At 41.3% G+C, this 17089-nt stretch overlaps 3 protein-coding genes across 6 annotated transcripts in view; 1 reads left to right on the top strand and 2 right to left on the bottom strand.

The window, feature by feature from the left end:
- LPXN (leupaxin) overlaps positions 1–14016 on the bottom strand; it is a 47108-nt gene extending 33092 nt beyond the window's left edge. For both annotated transcript variants that reach the window (XM_050758549.1, XM_050758550.1), the window contains exons 1-3: positions 11733–14016; positions 6567–6724; positions 260–306 (exon numbers count right to left, since the gene is read on the bottom strand). In XM_050758549.1, coding sequence (XP_050614506.1) covers positions 260–306; positions 6567–6724; positions 11733–11745 — 218 coding nt within the window. In that variant the 5' untranslated portion in view covers positions 11746–14016. The remainder of the gene's footprint in view (positions 1–259; positions 307–6566; positions 6725–11732) is intronic.
- Positions 1–17089, bottom strand: part of MED19 (mediator complex subunit 19) — a 751866-nt gene that overhangs the window by 725140 nt on the left and 9637 nt on the right. The gene's annotated exons all lie outside the window — the stretch shown is intronic.
- The window catches only part of ZFP91 (ZFP91 zinc finger protein, atypical E3 ubiquitin ligase), a 42779-nt gene continuing 40717 nt past the window's right edge, over positions 15028–17089 (top strand). For 2 of the 3 annotated variants that reach the window (XM_050758535.1, XM_050758533.1), the window contains exon 1: positions 15028–15640. In XM_050758535.1, coding sequence (XP_050614492.1) covers positions 15291–15640 — 350 coding nt within the window. In that variant the 5' untranslated portion in view covers positions 15028–15290. The remainder of the gene's footprint in view (positions 15641–17089) is intronic. The other variant, XM_050758534.1, reaches the window with a different exon arrangement.

The following is a 17089-nucleotide window of genomic DNA, read 5'->3' as shown; positions in this document are numbered from 1 at the left end:
GTATTTACACTTTTTTAGGTGGTAACGGACATAGCAGGGCCCACTAGCCTAGACAACCCCTCCAGAAGCCAGGCACCTTGAGAAATTGTCAAGTCAGCTTTGCAGAATTCTACCAATGTTCAAAGACTACGGAAAGAGGAGGATGATATGGGAGTTCTAATAATAAACACTTGCAAAACAAATTATCACCCAAACAAAGATTGATAACAATTATCTACTAACTCTAATTTTTGAAAGCATTTAATAGAAAAAAAAATACCTGTAGACATTGAGCTCCTGGATATTGGTGGTATACACGAGCTGCGCCTAAAATATGTAAGTGACAAGAGAAGAGCAAAGAATAAATTTTTGTTATCAGAATGTTGAGGCTTAATAATACCCATAGTTAATAGATGTTCGTAGCTTTTAAAGGGGACTGACAAGTGGCATATCTACGAGCTCTTCTTTCACAAGCCAGGGGAATTACCAGCCAGCCCACAAAGAAAAGCCAAATTCTAAACAGAGTAGTTGGCATATGAACAAACACTGGCAGCCCCTTCTTGCCTAAAAACCACCGAAATAGAGTAGTTGATCCTCCTTAGATTAGAACCATAAAACAAATAAAATGGGTCAGAGCTAAGCTCCTTTAACTAAACAGGATGGTGCCTAGGGGGACACTATAATGTTATTAAACTTGACATATGAAAAGAAATAACATGTGAATCTAAAAGGTGGTTGGCCGGCAATTCATTTATTTATTGAACAAATATGTATTGAGGGCCTGTCATGTGCCAGGACTGAGGATGTAGCAGTCAAAAAGCAAAACAATCAAATCAAAACTGTAAGCCCTGCAGTTTACATTCCGGTGGTGCAAAACAGATAATAAAGAAATTAATATGCAAAATTAATCTTTTGGATAGAAGATGGGAAGTGGGGGGAGACAGCAATTATAAATATACTGACCAGGGAAGGACTCACTGAGAAGAGGACGCTTGAGCAAGGACTTATATAGGAGGTGAGGAAAGAAAGCAAATATCTGGGGTCACATGATCCAGGTGGAAAGGCCATCAGGAAAAGCACCTGGAGCTTCTGTGGAACCACACACGAGAAGGACAGTGTGGCCTGAGCAGAGTGAACCAGGGACACAGGGGCAGCAAGTGAAGGGGCCAAATCATGCAGATGAGGTGGCCACGTCACCAAATGCTCAGACTGGGATATTTTTTAGAAAGAAAAGGGGTTCCAAAAGTAGTCATATTATATCATTTTTAAAATATGTGTTTATTGGCCGGGCACGGTGGCTCACGCCCGTAATCCCAGTACTTTGGGCACCTGAGGCAGGCGGATCATGAGGTCGGGAGATTGAGATCATCCCGGCTAACACGGTGAAACCCCGTCTCTACTAAAAATACAAAAATTTAGCTGGGAGTGGTGGTGCGCACCTGTAATCTCAGCTACTCAGGAGGCTGAGGCTTGGGGAATCACTTGAACCCGGGAGGCAGAGGTTGCAGTGAGCCAAGATCGCACCACTGAACTCCATCCAGCCTGGGTGACAGGGTGAGACTCCATCTCAAAAAAAAAAATACGTTTATTGACCTGAATTTGGTCTTATTATATTAGTGGAGCTATAAGATAATTCTATCAAAAATTTATTTTCAAAATAAAAATTTCCTGAAATATCTTAAAGTGATACAAACTTGTGAACATTCAAGCAACTTTAAAAAAATATTGGCCAGGCATGGTGGCTAAAGCCTACCATCCCAGTACTTTGGGAGGCCGAGGCAGGCACATCATTAGAGGTCAGGAGAATTTGAGACCAGAGATAGTGACCTGTCTCATCTTAAGTGACCAGACATAGTGAAACCCCGTCTCTACTAAAAATACAAAAAAATTTGCTGGGTATGGTGATGGGTGCCTGTAGTCCCAGCTACTCGGGAGGCTGAGACAGGAGAATTGCTTGAACCCAGGAGGCACAGGTTGCAGTGAGCTGAGATTGCGCCACAGCACCCCAACCTGGGCAACAGAGTGACACTCTGTCTCAAAAAAAAAAAAAAGATTATCTGAATATTTTTAAATGGTACAGATAATTATTCTTAATATGTATTCACATACCTTAATTGGTTATTTAGATATTATTGTCCCTAGCATTGTGATGTGGACATTTTTCAGGAACATGCGTTTTTTTCCATTTTTTAAAAAAACCCAGTTATTATTTTTACAAAACTGCAATCTTTTTTTAAAATTTCATTTTATGGTTAATATATTTGAAATTGTGGACAACTTTAATTGATGCTTCACTGTAGACTGTAATGTTTTTAACAGAGAACACATTTCTTCTCTAGATACTGATGAACCTGTAAGTTCTGCTAAATGAAGAATCTTTTCATTTTTTATATTAAAATATGTAAATATTTCAGGCCAATGTCATCATAGGTGCTGTCTTTCTACCTTCATTCAAAGCACTTTTGTTCAATAATTTTCTTACAAGATAAAACTTTCAAGTTGTCTATATCTGTGATTGTTTTAACATTTTGCCAAATCTAGATATTGCAAAATCATAGACTTTCACAATTTTTCTCCATTTTGGTGGAGAATAAAAATTTATGCAGATAAAATTAGAACTCAAAATACATCAAAGATTTTTCTGAAGCACAATTGTCAAATTAGATAATTAAACCATATCTGCTTTCATCTTTTGATTTGTTCAATTCCTTCTTGGATTTTGTAGGGGGAAATTTGAGCTTCTTCCTTTGCAAGCCTTATTTTACATAATTGTAACTTGCTAAAAGCTTCAAAGGCTGAATTTTCATGCTACATTCATTGAGTAATCGATCATAAATTTTCAACTGGTCTTGAACATAATGCAATCTAAATTTGGGTTGCTTTACAAAGTGGTTTTTCAAAGGCTCAGGCATTCCCGAAATCCAATTGACGACATGCAACACAGACAGGAATATACATATAGTAATTCTGAAATGTTTCCTTGCATGGTAGTATTTGATATCAGCTTCTGTCAGAAAAGTTTTGTAGATCAGTTATATAATCTGTGTGTGTGTATTTATTTATATTTATAAATTTTGACAATTTTAGTTTCTATTTTGACTGACAGAATACCGCAGCTTGTTTGAATGCAGTCACAAATTTTGTGCACATTACAACCAATTCCAAGTACATTTCTGCTCCATAGCTTGTTAACTTGGTAAGAATATTTTATCGCAATGCACGCTCTATTAACATTTGTATTCCTATTCTTACAACAAAACAACAGTTTATCTTCAATGTTGAGCTTTACAACTAAATTTACAGTGGCATTAACAATGTCAGATGTTTCACTTTTTGACTAGGAAATAAATTCTCACATATTTTGTTTTGATTATTTGAATTAGATAAAAAACAAAATTGAAACATTTCGGAATTAATACATTTTTGAACAGAGACCTTTAATGACACTATTATAAAAAACATTATTTGAAGGTTTGCAAAGGAAAATCACTCATTAATTATTACCAGCTTACTTACAAGGACAAGAAAATGTGGAATTGAAGATGAGCAAAATTAATTTGTGAATTATTTGATACTAATGCGAAAGTGTGCTTCACAATGATATATACATAGGCCTCCAGCAGCTGCCATGTTGAAGTCATTTTAAGGCATGTTCTTCTTAAATTATTAACTTTGGAAATAGATGCCAAAGCTTCTTCACCATATTTGTACCTTCTGGTTTTCAAAGGGATAGTGAGCCTGTATGGTGCATGGTAAATATTGACAAATATTTTCCACATGTTGCATATTCGTTATCAGCTTTCTTGAGACAATTAAACATGTGCGTTTTGTTTTGGTTTTGTTTTCAGCTAACTGCTGAAAGGGTTTATTGTAAAATTGTAAAATGAAAATGGCATTATCATATAATGAAACAAATAGAGCTTCACATATACAAATAATAACAAAACTGCCTTAATAAAACAATTAGGTTACACTATACTCTATGGCAAAATTACTTAGCCTCTATTTCCTAAAATTTGTATGACATTAAGCCACAATTTCTCCCATTTTCTACTGACTCTGAGGAGGTTCCATGCATCTCACAGGCCACCCACCACACGACCATGGGAGGGCACGAGTGGTGGTTTGCCAAGTGGCCAGCAGGGGGAAAAGCCTCAGAAATGTTTCTGCTACCACCGAAGATCAGAAGAGTTAGCTACCTCTGACTACTTGTGCTTGAGCTCTTAGCTTTAACAGCCAGCACCTGCATATAATTCTTGAAGGGTTGCTGCTAGCTAGGTTTCATCTGAACAGAATCAAGAAAAAAGACAAGTTATCACTAGCCATCTTTTGCATTCAACCAAAATTAAATCAGAATTTGGCTGGGCACAATGGCTCATGCTTGTAATCTCAGCACTTTGGGAAGCTGAGGCAGGCAAATCACCTGGGGTCAAGAGTTTAACACCAGCCTAGTCAACATGGTGAAACACTGTCTCTAATAAAAATACAAAAATTAGCTGGGCATGGTGGTGCATGCCTGTAGTCCCAGATACTCAGGAGGCTGAGGCAGGACACTTGAACCTGGGAGGCAGCGATGGCAGTGAGCCAAGATTGCGCCACTGCACTCCAGCCTGGGCGACAGAAAGAGACTCCATCTCGGGGGGAAAAAAAAAAAGAGCACTGTTCACTGAATATGTGTTCTATACACTGCTAGAGGAGACCATGGAAGAAGCTAGAAGGAGGTCTGTTAAGCCATACTGGCTTACTTAATGCAAATACTGATAAGAAAACTTTAAATAAAATTGCAAATCTGGGGTAAAAAGTAAAGTTAATAGGATGTGACAAAAACAAGCATAAACCCAGGACTGTCTCAGGTAAACCAGGATTTATGGTCACCCCAGAAAGATCGACGTAAGACTATGGCTTTTACTCCAAATGAGATAGGGAGTCATTGTGGGGTTTTGAGTAGAAGAATGACTGGGTCTGACTTTAGTTTTTAAAGGTGACCCTGGCTGCTTGAGAACAGACTGTAGCGGGGGAAAGGGCAGGAGACCACTTAGGAGCCTACAGCTATAATCTAACATTGAGAACAAAGACAATGGTTCCCTAGTAGAGAGACAAATTCATATCCTTAAAACTGTGTATGTGTTTGGAGAAAAGAATAGTTAGGGGGTAAACCACCCCTGAGCTCAAATTTCAGGTCTGTGCTTCTGGTTATTTCATATAGGGAACAATGACGAATCAACACATCATAGTACAAAATTACCAGCTATGAAGAGCATCTACTTAATTCATCTTACACTAATTCCATTCTCATCAAGCAACCTTTTAATTATAACGTACGTCCATATAGACTTATCCATAGGAAAAGAATGCATATATGAGTAAATACAGCTGCTTTGCTTGATTGCTTTAACTGTAACCATAAATTAATAAATTTGATTTCTAAGTTCTGTGTTTTTGTTTTTTGTTTGATTTTTGAGACAAGCTCTCATTCTGTCACCCAGGCTGGGACGGAGTGGTGCAATCATAGCTCACTGCAGCCTCGACCACCTGGGCTTAAGCGATCCTCCTGTTTCAGCCACCTGAGTGGCGGGGACCACAGGCACGTGTCACCACATCCTGCTCATTTTTTAATTTTTCGTAGAGATGGGGGTCTCACCATGTGGCCCAGGCTGGTCTCAAATTCCTGGCCTCAAGTGATCCTCCCGCCTCAGCCTTCCAAGCTGCTGAAATTACAGGCCTGAGCCACTGCACCTGCCCTAGGTTTTTAAAATATATATATAATCACTTGTCAGTTTGGTTAGCTTCTGTTGGTTCCCTAGAGCTTCATCATCTCCGTGTAAACTAATAATTGAATTTCCTAATCTATTCAGCAGAAAATAAGACCTGGGAAGTGGTGACCCTAAAAAGTCACCCTGAGAAGACTTGTCTAAGCTGCCACCTGGCCTTCCTCGGTGATCTCTGGCCTGAGTACCATTCCAGTCAAACAGCAACATGCATCTCTGATGCCCCCACAGTAACAGAATATCCCCAGTGAATCAGACAATACTCTGCCTGTCACCATGTGCTCATTAGAAAAAATTTAGTTCTTGGCCGGGCACGATGGCTCATGCCTGTAATCCCAGCACTTTGGGAGGCCGAGGCGGGCAGATCACTTCAGGTCAGGAGTTCGAGACCAGCCTGGCCAACACGACGAAACCCATCTCTACTAAAAATACAAAAATTAGCCAGGCGTGGTGGTGCATGCCTGTAATCCTAGCTACTTGGGAGGCTGAAGCAGGAGAATCACTTGAACCTGGGAGGTGAAGGTTGCAGTGAGCCAAGATCATGCCACTGCACTCCAGCTTTCGAGATGGAGTGTGACTGTCTCAAAAAAAAAAAAAAAAAAAAATTAGTTCTCAAAAGCTCAAACTCATTCCTCTGTGATGATTTTCTCAATTCTCCTCCTCTTTCCAAAAACATCTTTAGATGAACATTGAGGCATTATTTTTTCTCTTTCTTGGATATATTATTCTTCTTTCATATCATTTTATGTGGGATACAATTAATTTTCATAAATGCATTCAAACATCCATGTTTAAGGACTATAATAAATGAAAAGTTACCGGCAAGGGACTTGTGTTATCCTGAACAGAAAGGATCTCTGAAGTCTCGTCAAGGTTACTCTCCTTTCTGGAATGCTGATCCAGGGGAAGAGGAGCTGGGTTGGAATATTCATCACTGTCCTGAAGGGTGGAGCGTTCCAGTTCCTCCAATAAGGCATCTACACCATAAGAAGTAAGAGAATCATGACAGAGAATATTTAAGTCTCTAAAGTCATTTTCTCCTTAAGTATCTTCACTGTGCCCACATTCATCTCCTTCTTTTCTTCAGTTATGGCTATTTTCAAATACTTTCCCTTATTCCTTATTTCACTTCAAGAATGTGGTGAATTCTATCAAGAAATGTTTAATGCCTCCATAAATTGTGGTTTTTTTCTTATTTTCTACGGTTGCATTCAATTTCATAGTCTCATGCTATAATTTCATTTTTTATACTACAGGTATTAATTTTCATCATTCATTTAGGGTAGACTGCCCACAAATATCCCTAATTAGAAAAAATAAAACTGGGCTGGGTATAGTGGCTCATGCCCGTAATCTCAGCACTTTGGAAGGCTGAGGTGGAGAATCCCTTGAGCCCAGGAGTTCCAGAACATAGCAAAATCCAGTCTGTATTAAAATACGAAAGTCAGCCCAGCATGGTGGCGTGCACCTGTGGTCCCAGCTACTCGGGAGGCTGAGGTGGGAGGATCACCTGAGCCTAGGTGAGCCTGCGTTGAGTCAAGATCACACCACCACACTTCAGCAGCCTGGGCCAAAGGAGTGATACACTCTCTCCAAAGAAGAAGAAGAAGAAAAAAAAAACAGACAAAAAAAGAAAAAAGAAAGAAAGAAAAAAATCCTAAATGCTTTTTTCCATCAGAAAAATACAAGCAATTATATCATCATTTTTCAAAACATACAAGGGAAATAACACTTATTCTTAATCCTAATGATATTTTTTCTTAAATCTTAACAATTATCCTGAGCACATAACAAAATTCTCAAAGCAAGGTATAAGTATTCTGTCTTTTAGGGTGTGGAGAGAAAAAATGGGGAGAAAATTGAGATATTACAAAATCAAGTAAGATGTTGCAATTTAAATAGTTGGGATTTGTTACTCTCGTAGTTTTTTTTTTTTTTTTTTTTTTTTTTTACTAGTACCTATCTGTTATAATGAAATAAATAATAATAAAAAGTAACACATGCCAGGCACTGTGCTCAGGAGTGTACACATTTCATTTAATCATCCTAACACTTTGAGGCAGATGATATTATTGTCTTTATTTGGTAGATCACAAGAAAGAGACAAAAATAATTTGCTTAAGCTCATGAGTGCAGAACCAGGACTTTAATCTGGGCTATCTGATCCCTAGCCCCTGCACTAACTGAAAGTTAGAAGTTCCAGTCTCCTGTCTTAGACGTATTCCTGGGTTATCTTGAGCATGTCATGTCCTTCTCTGATGCAGTTTCCTCATCTACATAACAAGGCAATTGGATTAGAACAGTATTTTTCAAATTATGGCTCAATACCCATTAGTGGATCTCTAGCGGATTTCTTACCACACGTTATAGTTTTCGAACTTTAAACACAGAATTATATTATATCTAAGGACCTGTCTACATCTGAAGTTCTCACATAAGGAAAATAAACTTCACAGGTCATTTAAAAAAACCCAGATTTTTCATTTATTTTAGATTTTGGAGGAATGAATATTTCTTAATGGCATTAGAAGAGATCTAATCCCTTTTTTTAAAAACAAATGAAATCTACAGAGCTTTCATAATCATTCATTTCTCAAAAATGTTGACTTTTATGTACCATTTTAGAGATAAGCAAACTGAACTAAACTTTAGGGCAAATGAATAACTGTAACGGGAAAAAAGAGATGAGGGGGAACCTATAGCATTAAAAAGTCGAGAGACTTATAATTAATTTCAGTGTATGAACTTTATTTGGATCGTTAAATCTACTTAAAAATGAAACAATCAAGACTATTGAACACTGACTGGACATTAAACAATATCAAGTAAGTACTGTTTAAGTGTAATAATGATATGTGATAATATTAAGTAATTCTGTTAAGTTTTTAGGTGTGATAATGGTATTTCACAATATTAAGGAATTACTATTAAGGCTGTTGTGGTTATGGCAATGGCATTACAGTTATATGTATAAACATATTTATTTATTTTAGAGGTTAGTGCTAAAATATTTACAGATAAAATGACATCTGAAATTGTTTTAACATAATTATAGCGGTGAAAGGAATGGGTGGGCCTATATATGAAATAAGACTGATGAAAAACTGTTTAAACTGGTTGATGGGTATATCAGAATTCATTAAACTATTTTCTCTACCTTTGCATATTTAAATGTCTTTATAATAGAAGGTTTTTAAAAAGAAGTACAAATAGGCTGGGAGCAGTGGCTCACGCCTGCAATTCCAGCACTTTGGGAGGCCAAGGCGGGCAGATCGCCTGAGGTCAGGAGTTCAAGACCAGCCTGACCAACATGGAGAAATCTGGTCTCTACTAAAAACACAAAATTAGCCAGGCAAGGTGGCACATGCCTGTAATCCCAGCTACTCGGGAAGGCTGAGGCAGGCGAATATTTTGAACCTGGGAAGTGGAGGTTGCGGTGAGCCGAGACCGTGCCATTGTACTCCAGCCTGGGCAACAAGAGCAAAATTCCATCTCAAAAAAAAAAAAAAAAGAGTCAGAAGAAAGGATAACTAAGGTAGAAGGAGAAAGAAAACTTTTTGCCTCAGATTTTTATTAGCCAGACCCCACACCAAATTTGAGAATTTTTAATTTTTGTTCTGCATCTTTCAATTAAGCTAGAACCTCTTTCTTTTCAATTTTCTAAGCTTTGCTCTAACTAGAAGCTAAAGATCCTCCTGAGCTCAAAATTAAAATAAAGATTATAAGAGAGAGGAAAACATACCACTAAGAGCAGGAAGTTGCCCTCAGAAGCACCAGCTAACCAAAGTTATCAAAACTCTTCTTTCTGGGTCATGAGTTACAGGCTTTTCGCTTCCTGTTTCGTGAGTCTGCATATCACCAACACTCTGAGGTTATTATGCCTTTTGCCAGATTTTGTAATTTGAAGATGACTAATTTCAGTATGACAAATATGGGATTCCTGGAGGGTGGGGGCGGGGGAAGCGGGTACAAGACTGAAGACTCTATAATTCTTCTCTGTAGTCTTTTACTGTGGAGATGAAATAATATCAATATTAACATGAAAGGAATAAAGTGAGGTCTCTTGGGAGTCTCTATGGGTTGCATGGATTTCATTCGGAGGCAGAATCTGCTCCTGGTTCCTCTTTATCATGCCTAATGCCTATGTAATGAGGGTTTAGGTAAAACCTTCTGGGTGGATACAAGCTGCTAGCCTCTGAGGCACTACTGCAGACAGGAAATATTTGCTCACTTGAGCCAACCTGTCCTCGATGCAATTTCTCTGCCAGCAGGAAGAAAGATCCACACCAAGTCTCAAGGGTAGTTACTGGGCTGATGACAATTTGAAGAAACTGTTGAAGTGTAGCCATCAACAGCCTGTGGAGATGTAGCCAACTGGATAATCTGCACAAATGCTAGCCTCCAGGCTACTTGGTACTTTCTGTATTCCAGAACAAGATTTACCTAACATCTAGCCTGCCCAGGAAATGCAAAACAACATAAATTTCTGTTAAATCTGGGTTACTTCATTGGCCAGAACACCAGAACCAACAAACTTCTAAAATAGGAGAGCACCTTGTTGCTTAGTTTTGGTGTCAGGTGTTCCCGACAATGACACTGAAAAAGTTATTTTCTTTTTCTTAGTTTTCTCATCTGAAAAAGAAGTGGATAATACCTATTTCAGAGGGTTGCTGCAGACACTAAAATCATTAACATATGTAAAAATGTCTAGTTTTTGCTTGACTCACTAAATAAGTATTAGTTTCCTTTTGAATTATTTGACATGAAAGCCTTTCGGTGTCCTCCCCGCCAAAAAAAAAAAAGAAAAAAAAAAACGAAAAAGAAAAAAGTCCCTAGCCCTAGTGGAACTCAAGCAGAAAGTCACATTCTTCCAGCACTTACGCAGGATAAGAATTTGGATTCTACCGGAAGTCCAAAAAAGAGTCTGGCCCAGTATCAAAGTAGACTTTACCGCCAAAGCAGTTTGATAGTTATTAAACACTACCTTTTTCACTTCATTGACATCTCTTGCCTCCTGGTAATTTGTCCTTTACTTTTCCTGTTTCTCCAGCTTTGAAATCACACGCCATTTTTTTTAAGACAATGTAACAATGTGCAAGATATTTTTTGTTGTTGTTTTTTGCACTTTTGACATATCCCATCCCCAACCACACCCCAAACCAGGACACTGTGGAATTAATACAGCTTGGAAATTGGGTAAAGTTGAGTGACTCAATGTTAGTTAGATGCTGGCAACAGTGTTGGCAAAGGCTATGGAATGAGTCCCAAGAATGACAAACCTTACATTACTCCAAAGGTTTGAAATCCAGGATCTCTCTGGATAATGTGGCTAATAGTTCCACTGCTGGTTTTAATTGCCTTGGAGTGGAAGGAGGTGTCATATTTTCAGGCCATAATAATCTCTTCCTTCAGAATTCTTCTGAATAAAAAGCTTAGCAACAACATCACTAGAGTTAGAGTGCTATGCCTTCTTGATTTAAGACTAAAACATGGAACAAATGAAACCACTCTGTCCTTTTTCCAACCTCTACAGATCCCTCATCCCTATACTTTTAGTCCATTTTTTCTTCCTCATAACACCCCAACTCCTTTTTTGCTCTTTCTTTTCCTCCTCAAATCACATCTCTGCATTGTCTTGCTAGGTGGCCATCCTATGATCTCCAGTGAACTCCAAAGGGCAAAATGCCCATAATAAAACAGCAATTTCAATCACAATCCAGTCCAAAAGTATTTGCCAAAAGTATTTGCGGTTAGCACCAAACTCTCCATCTATTTTGCCACTGCAAACAGTGAGCCCATAGTTCCCCAAAACAATCATAGTTCCTCATGCTTCACTCTTGGCAGGGCTGAGGACAGGAGAGAAGTGCAAATAAAATCTTCCATTACTACCCTCAGTCTAACCAGAAGTATACCCCACCACACACGGAGATGGCAGCCAAGTCTTCACTCCCTCAGAGTTTCTCCTCCAAGAAGCTCCTCACTCACCTAATTCTTCCATTGTCCTACATCCAAGATGCTCTTGTCTCACAGGTCGTGAGGAACAGCTTTGGCATGTGCTGAAGAAGAGGACCGCAAAGGAACTGGATGAGACAGCATAAGGCAGCCTCTATAACCCTTTTTGGTTCCTGTATTTGCTTAGCACTTCCTCTCTTTTGATTTGGTGAGCTTTTTTTTTTTTTTTTCTCTATAGGTTATACAGTTTTAAAAACGGAATTGACATAGAAAGGTAGATAGTGAGATTTGAGTTATGGTAGTGCATTGGCCAGGGTGATAAAGATTCAAAATTAATTTTGCAAAAACTGAGGACCTACTCTGTGCCAGGATTCATCTTGGATTCACGGGAATGGCAGACTTACACTTGCGTTTTTTCCAAGTGTAGGTACCCCACTCTAACTGAGCATCTACCTTTCTTTTTTTTTTTCTTTCTGTGAAGCTGGGGAACCACAGAGGCATAGTCTCTTTCTTAAAATTTCCATCAGAGTTGACCAGCATCCATTTCATTTTGTTGTCTTTATTTATTCAGAAATTATGCTTATCTGCTTTCCTGCATGGATTATAAATCCTTAAAAGTAGGGCAGAAGTGGATTCATGCTTGGATTCTCAGGGCCTGGCTTACTTAGTGGTCCAAAAAGCAAACACCTATAGGGGGGTCACAAAGAAGGAAGCGAGGTTTGACACCGGATGTTAAACTGTGTGCATCTCAGTTAAGCATAATCCCTGTCTAGATACACTGCCTATAGCAATTTCTCTGGAAAGTGACACTGAGGTTAACTCTTCACTTTTTTTAACCACTGTGATTTATTCACCTTGAATGAAACATTTACAAAAGGCCTACTATAAAAAGGCAATATGTAAGGAACTGTAATTATGGCCCTGTGAAGTAGATTTCCCCCTCCCTTTTTACCAATGGTGAAATGGGTTCATGGAATAGCAACTTGCTATAATTAATTGGTAGCTTTGCTACTTACTATAATATAAGACTTCAAAGTCTGCGATCTTTCCTCTACAACACAGTAGTCTTTTTAATTTTTTAAGAGACAAGCTCTCTGTCACCCAGGCTGGTGTGCAATGGTACTAGCATAGCTCAGTGTAACCTCCAACTGGAACTCCTGGACTCAGGCGATCTGCCCTTCTCAGTTTCGGGAGTAGCTAGGACCAGAGGCGCATGCCATCACGCCACTAAGTTGGCTTAAAAACTTTATTTTTATTTATTTTTGTTTTTTATTTTTTGTGTAGAGGGTGGTCTCCCTATGTTGCCCAGGCTGGTCTGGAAGTTGTGGGCTCAAGGGATCCTCCCACTTTGGCATCCAAAAGCGCTGGGATTCCGGGGGTGGACTACCACATCCAGCCCACAGTGGCTTTTTTTTTTTTTAAAGGAACAATTCATTCTTCATTCCACTGTCTGTACATTTTTTTTTGAAAGATTTCTCCTCTGTATTACTTTGAGCATCCATTGGATGTCAGCACTGTTCCTTCCAAAAGTCTGCTCACTGCAAACTCAATCTGAAAAAATTTCCATTGACACTATGCCAATCGATTGTTACAACTGAAAATAACATTAGCCCTATGAAAATGTAAAATACTCAGTAGAGAACATAAAACATTTGTCTAATATGAAGTGGTATCTGAGTCAAAGTACTGGAAGGAAAAATGTACTTCAGCACTTGTCTACAGTTTAACTGAATGATTAATGTGAAATTTAAAATTGAATCCCCAGATCTTGTTTCCAGCTTCTTTCTTCTGGGGCTTTTAGCCCTTGGATGCTTTATTTTCCAGGGGTAAAGGGTGTTCTTGCAAATCGTTCCTTGATTGTTATGGATGAAAGGAAAAAAGAAATGCGAGAGGCCCACGGCATCACCAACTGCAACGGAAACTCCCTTTGATGAATCAGGAAGACAAATTAACGTCACACGCTAGTGTGCAGAAAAGTAACTTCTGATAAAGCTGCTATTGTATAAACCGCAGAAGCACATGGCTTCCGGCCGCAGAGCTTAAGAGACCCTTCAGCTTTTCAGTGTAGGTCACCAGAGTCTGGTCACGCTAACAACCCTTTCGCCTTCCTCCAGGTTGGGCACCGCAGCCAAGTTAAGCTACCGACGAAGGCTTCTTGGTGTTCCAACAAGGTCTAGTAGAAAACAACTTTATAATTCGTTTCACAGATTTTATTAAGAGCCAACTGAGTAGTGGGCCTTGTACTAGCGTTCCGAGGGCCAGATGACCCCACGGAACCACATTCATTCCCTGACCTCTAGGAGCTCACAGGTGAGTGACTCACACAGGGGAAGACGAGATCAATAATGTAGACATGAACGCTCGCTAGCCAGTTCCAGAGGAGGTGTCATCTGACCAAACCAAGGTAAGTCGGGGCAATTACGCAGACACCCCGAGAAAGGTACGCCAACGCCCAGATAAAAAGTAACAAAAAATAGGAAAAACCCTCCCATCAGACCAGCAATTGGCTCAACGTTTGAGCCCGGATGTACGGCACGCGTTTCCCGACCTAACCCGGAAACACTGCCTCCCGAAAAAAAAGTAAAAGCTAGGCTGCGGAAAGTAAACTACCTTTCCCGTCGTGAATCAGTCAGAACCTCCCAGCATCCTCTCTGTCTCTGGTTTCCCATCTATTTTTTTCTAAAGCCTAGGCGAAATAAGACTTCATCTCCCAGAATGCCCTTGGTTAAGTTAACGGTGCACATGCGCCAGGAGGTGGGCCCTCGTTGACCCACAACCCCGCCTCCGTTTTGCCGCCGCCATTTTTTCAGAGACTTTCATCCGGCAACCGACGGGGCTTTTTTTCTTAAAGGAGAAGCGACAGCTCAAAATACTACCCCCTTCTCCGCGCAAGATCTGGCGGCGCTGGGGACAGAAAGGCCAAAGACAGGAAAGTGGGGTAGGGTGGAGGAGGAAGAACGCCCAGGCTACCTCTGCGGCCTAAAGAAGAATAGAAAGAGCCCTTGCGGCATCAGTGGCTCCTTAGGGAGGCAGGTGCGCGCGCAGCCAGTCTAGGGTGCGCGTGAGGCGGGGAAAGAGGTGCGATTTCTTTTCACCCGCCTCCCTCGCGAGACCTGCCCCTTCGTACTGCCCCTAGCGCGCATTGAACTCTGGAGGGGAGGAAAAGGTCACTTTGGGATTGTCGCGAGACAGCCGTTTAACGGTGAGAACGGGTGCGCGGGGAAGGAAACCTCGCGCGCTCCCTTTTAGTCGTTTCCTGATTGGCTGAAGGAAGGGGTGGGGGAGGGAACCTGGAACGTCGCTGCGTGTAAGACCGCGAGGGGCGGGGTGAGGAAGACTGTCCTCCTCTCCGATTGGCCCGCTGAGCGTCTGTGGCGGGCGCGCGCGCGCCGCCAGCGGTAGCAAACCTTGAGTGGCAGGGGGTGGGGGGGGGCGCCCTCGGAGCCGGGCGGAGGGGAGGGGGGAAAGAGGAGCGCAGGGTGAGAGTGAGCCGCAGGCTTCTGGAGGCGAGGGGGCGGGGGGAGCAGCGCCGAGGCCGCCGCCTCCGCCTCCGCCGCCTGGGACTAGGGGGTGGGGGACGGACAAGCCCCGATGCCGGGGGAGACGGAAGAGCCGAGACCCCCGGAGCAGCAGGACCAGGAAGGGGGAGAGGCGGCCAAGGCGGCTCCGGAGGAGCCCCAACAACGGCCCCCTGAGGCGGCCGCGGCGGCGCCTGCAGGGACCACTAGCAGCCGCGTGCTGAGGGGAGGTCGGGATCGTGGCCGGGCCGCTGCGGCCGCCGCCGCCGCCGCCGCTGCAGCTGTGTCCCGCCGGAGGAAGGCCGAGTATCCCCGCCGGCGGAGGAGCAGCCCCAGCGCCAGGCCTCCCGACGTCCCCGGGCAGCAGCCCCAGGCCGCGAAGTCCCCGTCTCCAGTTCAGGGCAAGAAGAGTCCGCGACTCCTGTGAGTAACAGTCTTTCAAGCGGTGGGAAAGACCCCCCTCTGTCCGTACGCAACCCTCTCGGCTCCCGTAGCGCCTGCTCCACGTGACATCCTGCTTGCTCTGCCCCCTGCCGGCTCCGCACGCCAGATGTCACACCGTTTCCCCGGGAGCCTCCCTGCCTCCTGTCTGCGCCACCCTCCCTTCTCTCTCGTACCCTCGCCTGTCGGGCTACTTTCCCACTCCCCGAAATCATCTTTTGACACACCCCTGCACTAGCTAGTGATCCACCTCCTCCCTGCCACCCGCAGGCTCATCCCTCTCTCTGGCATCCGCACCCCCTTTGTCAACCTATCCCTTTCCTTTAGGCGACTCTCCAGTATTACATCACATGCCCTTTAGGGAATCCACAGCCCGATTATAGCCTTCATAAATGTGTTCGCCCCCCTCTTCGCGTTAGCTCAAGAGCCAGCTGTGCTAGTATGTTTATGTAGCTTTTTTTTTTTTTTTTTTTTTTTTTTTCACTTTTCTGAATTTTCACACCACTTCTCATTCTTTTGAGAAATCTGCCAGTTACTATGGTCAGGGTAAAAACCCACTGCTACGATTTTTAATATGGAGTCTTTCATATAAAATTATATGAGCATTCTTTAATGTTTGTTTTTACTAAGTAGCATATGTTTTATTTTTGTGTTTTATATTTTTAAATGTAGGAACTTCATCCTTAAAATTAGAATCATCTGAGAGGAATTACCTAGAAGTAGTAGAGGAAACATGAACAGGTGGCCAGGAGCATTGTTTTAAATTGTTCGTCAAAATAATACTCATGTGTTAACACTGAAGCACACAAGTTTGTAAATTCTAGAAATTAATCACATTAGTCAATTCATGACTGAAAACATCGTTAGTGACCTTTGACTTTTGAATGAAAACAAATTAGTAAAAACAGAGGAAATTGAAGTGAGGGGGAGTCAGTTTTAAGTGTTCCCTTTCCTCCAGTAGAGATAGTGGCAAGGTTTGACTTACAGCAGACCTAATAGATTTAAAACTTGAAACAGACTTTGTCCAAAATTAAGTTTAGCCTGTGTCTTGGCATGCTTGCCTTAGAAGCCTCTCAGAGGAATAAAATTCAGAGATAATCATATTGTGGTATTAGATATGCTTTCAAATTTTTGAATGTCAGCTAAGTTAACATAATTTAGAGAATTTATTGTAAGAACTGCAGTTCTGTCGACAGCAAAAATCTGTACTTACAGATTCAGCTGCAATTAGAATTCTAATTGCTGTAGATGCATTTCATATAAAAATTTTATAGTTCTATATTGTTTAATGTCATACATTTGAAAAGATACATGTATATCATTGACCTCATTTGGATCTGAATTCCTTGGGCAAATCCTTAACCTACCCATGCGTTAGTTTCCTCACCTATAGACGGTAATCTCTATCACCTGAGTTTGTGAGAATTAAAT

This window comes from Macaca thibetana, chromosome 14 (genome assembly GCF_024542745.1).
Source record: "Macaca thibetana thibetana isolate TM-01 chromosome 14, ASM2454274v1, whole genome shotgun sequence".
Lineage (NCBI taxonomy): Eukaryota > Metazoa > Chordata > Mammalia > Primates > Cercopithecidae > Macaca > Macaca thibetana.
The sequence above is the reverse complement of the archived record's forward strand: the minus strand, read 5'-3'. Positions and strand labels throughout refer to the sequence as shown.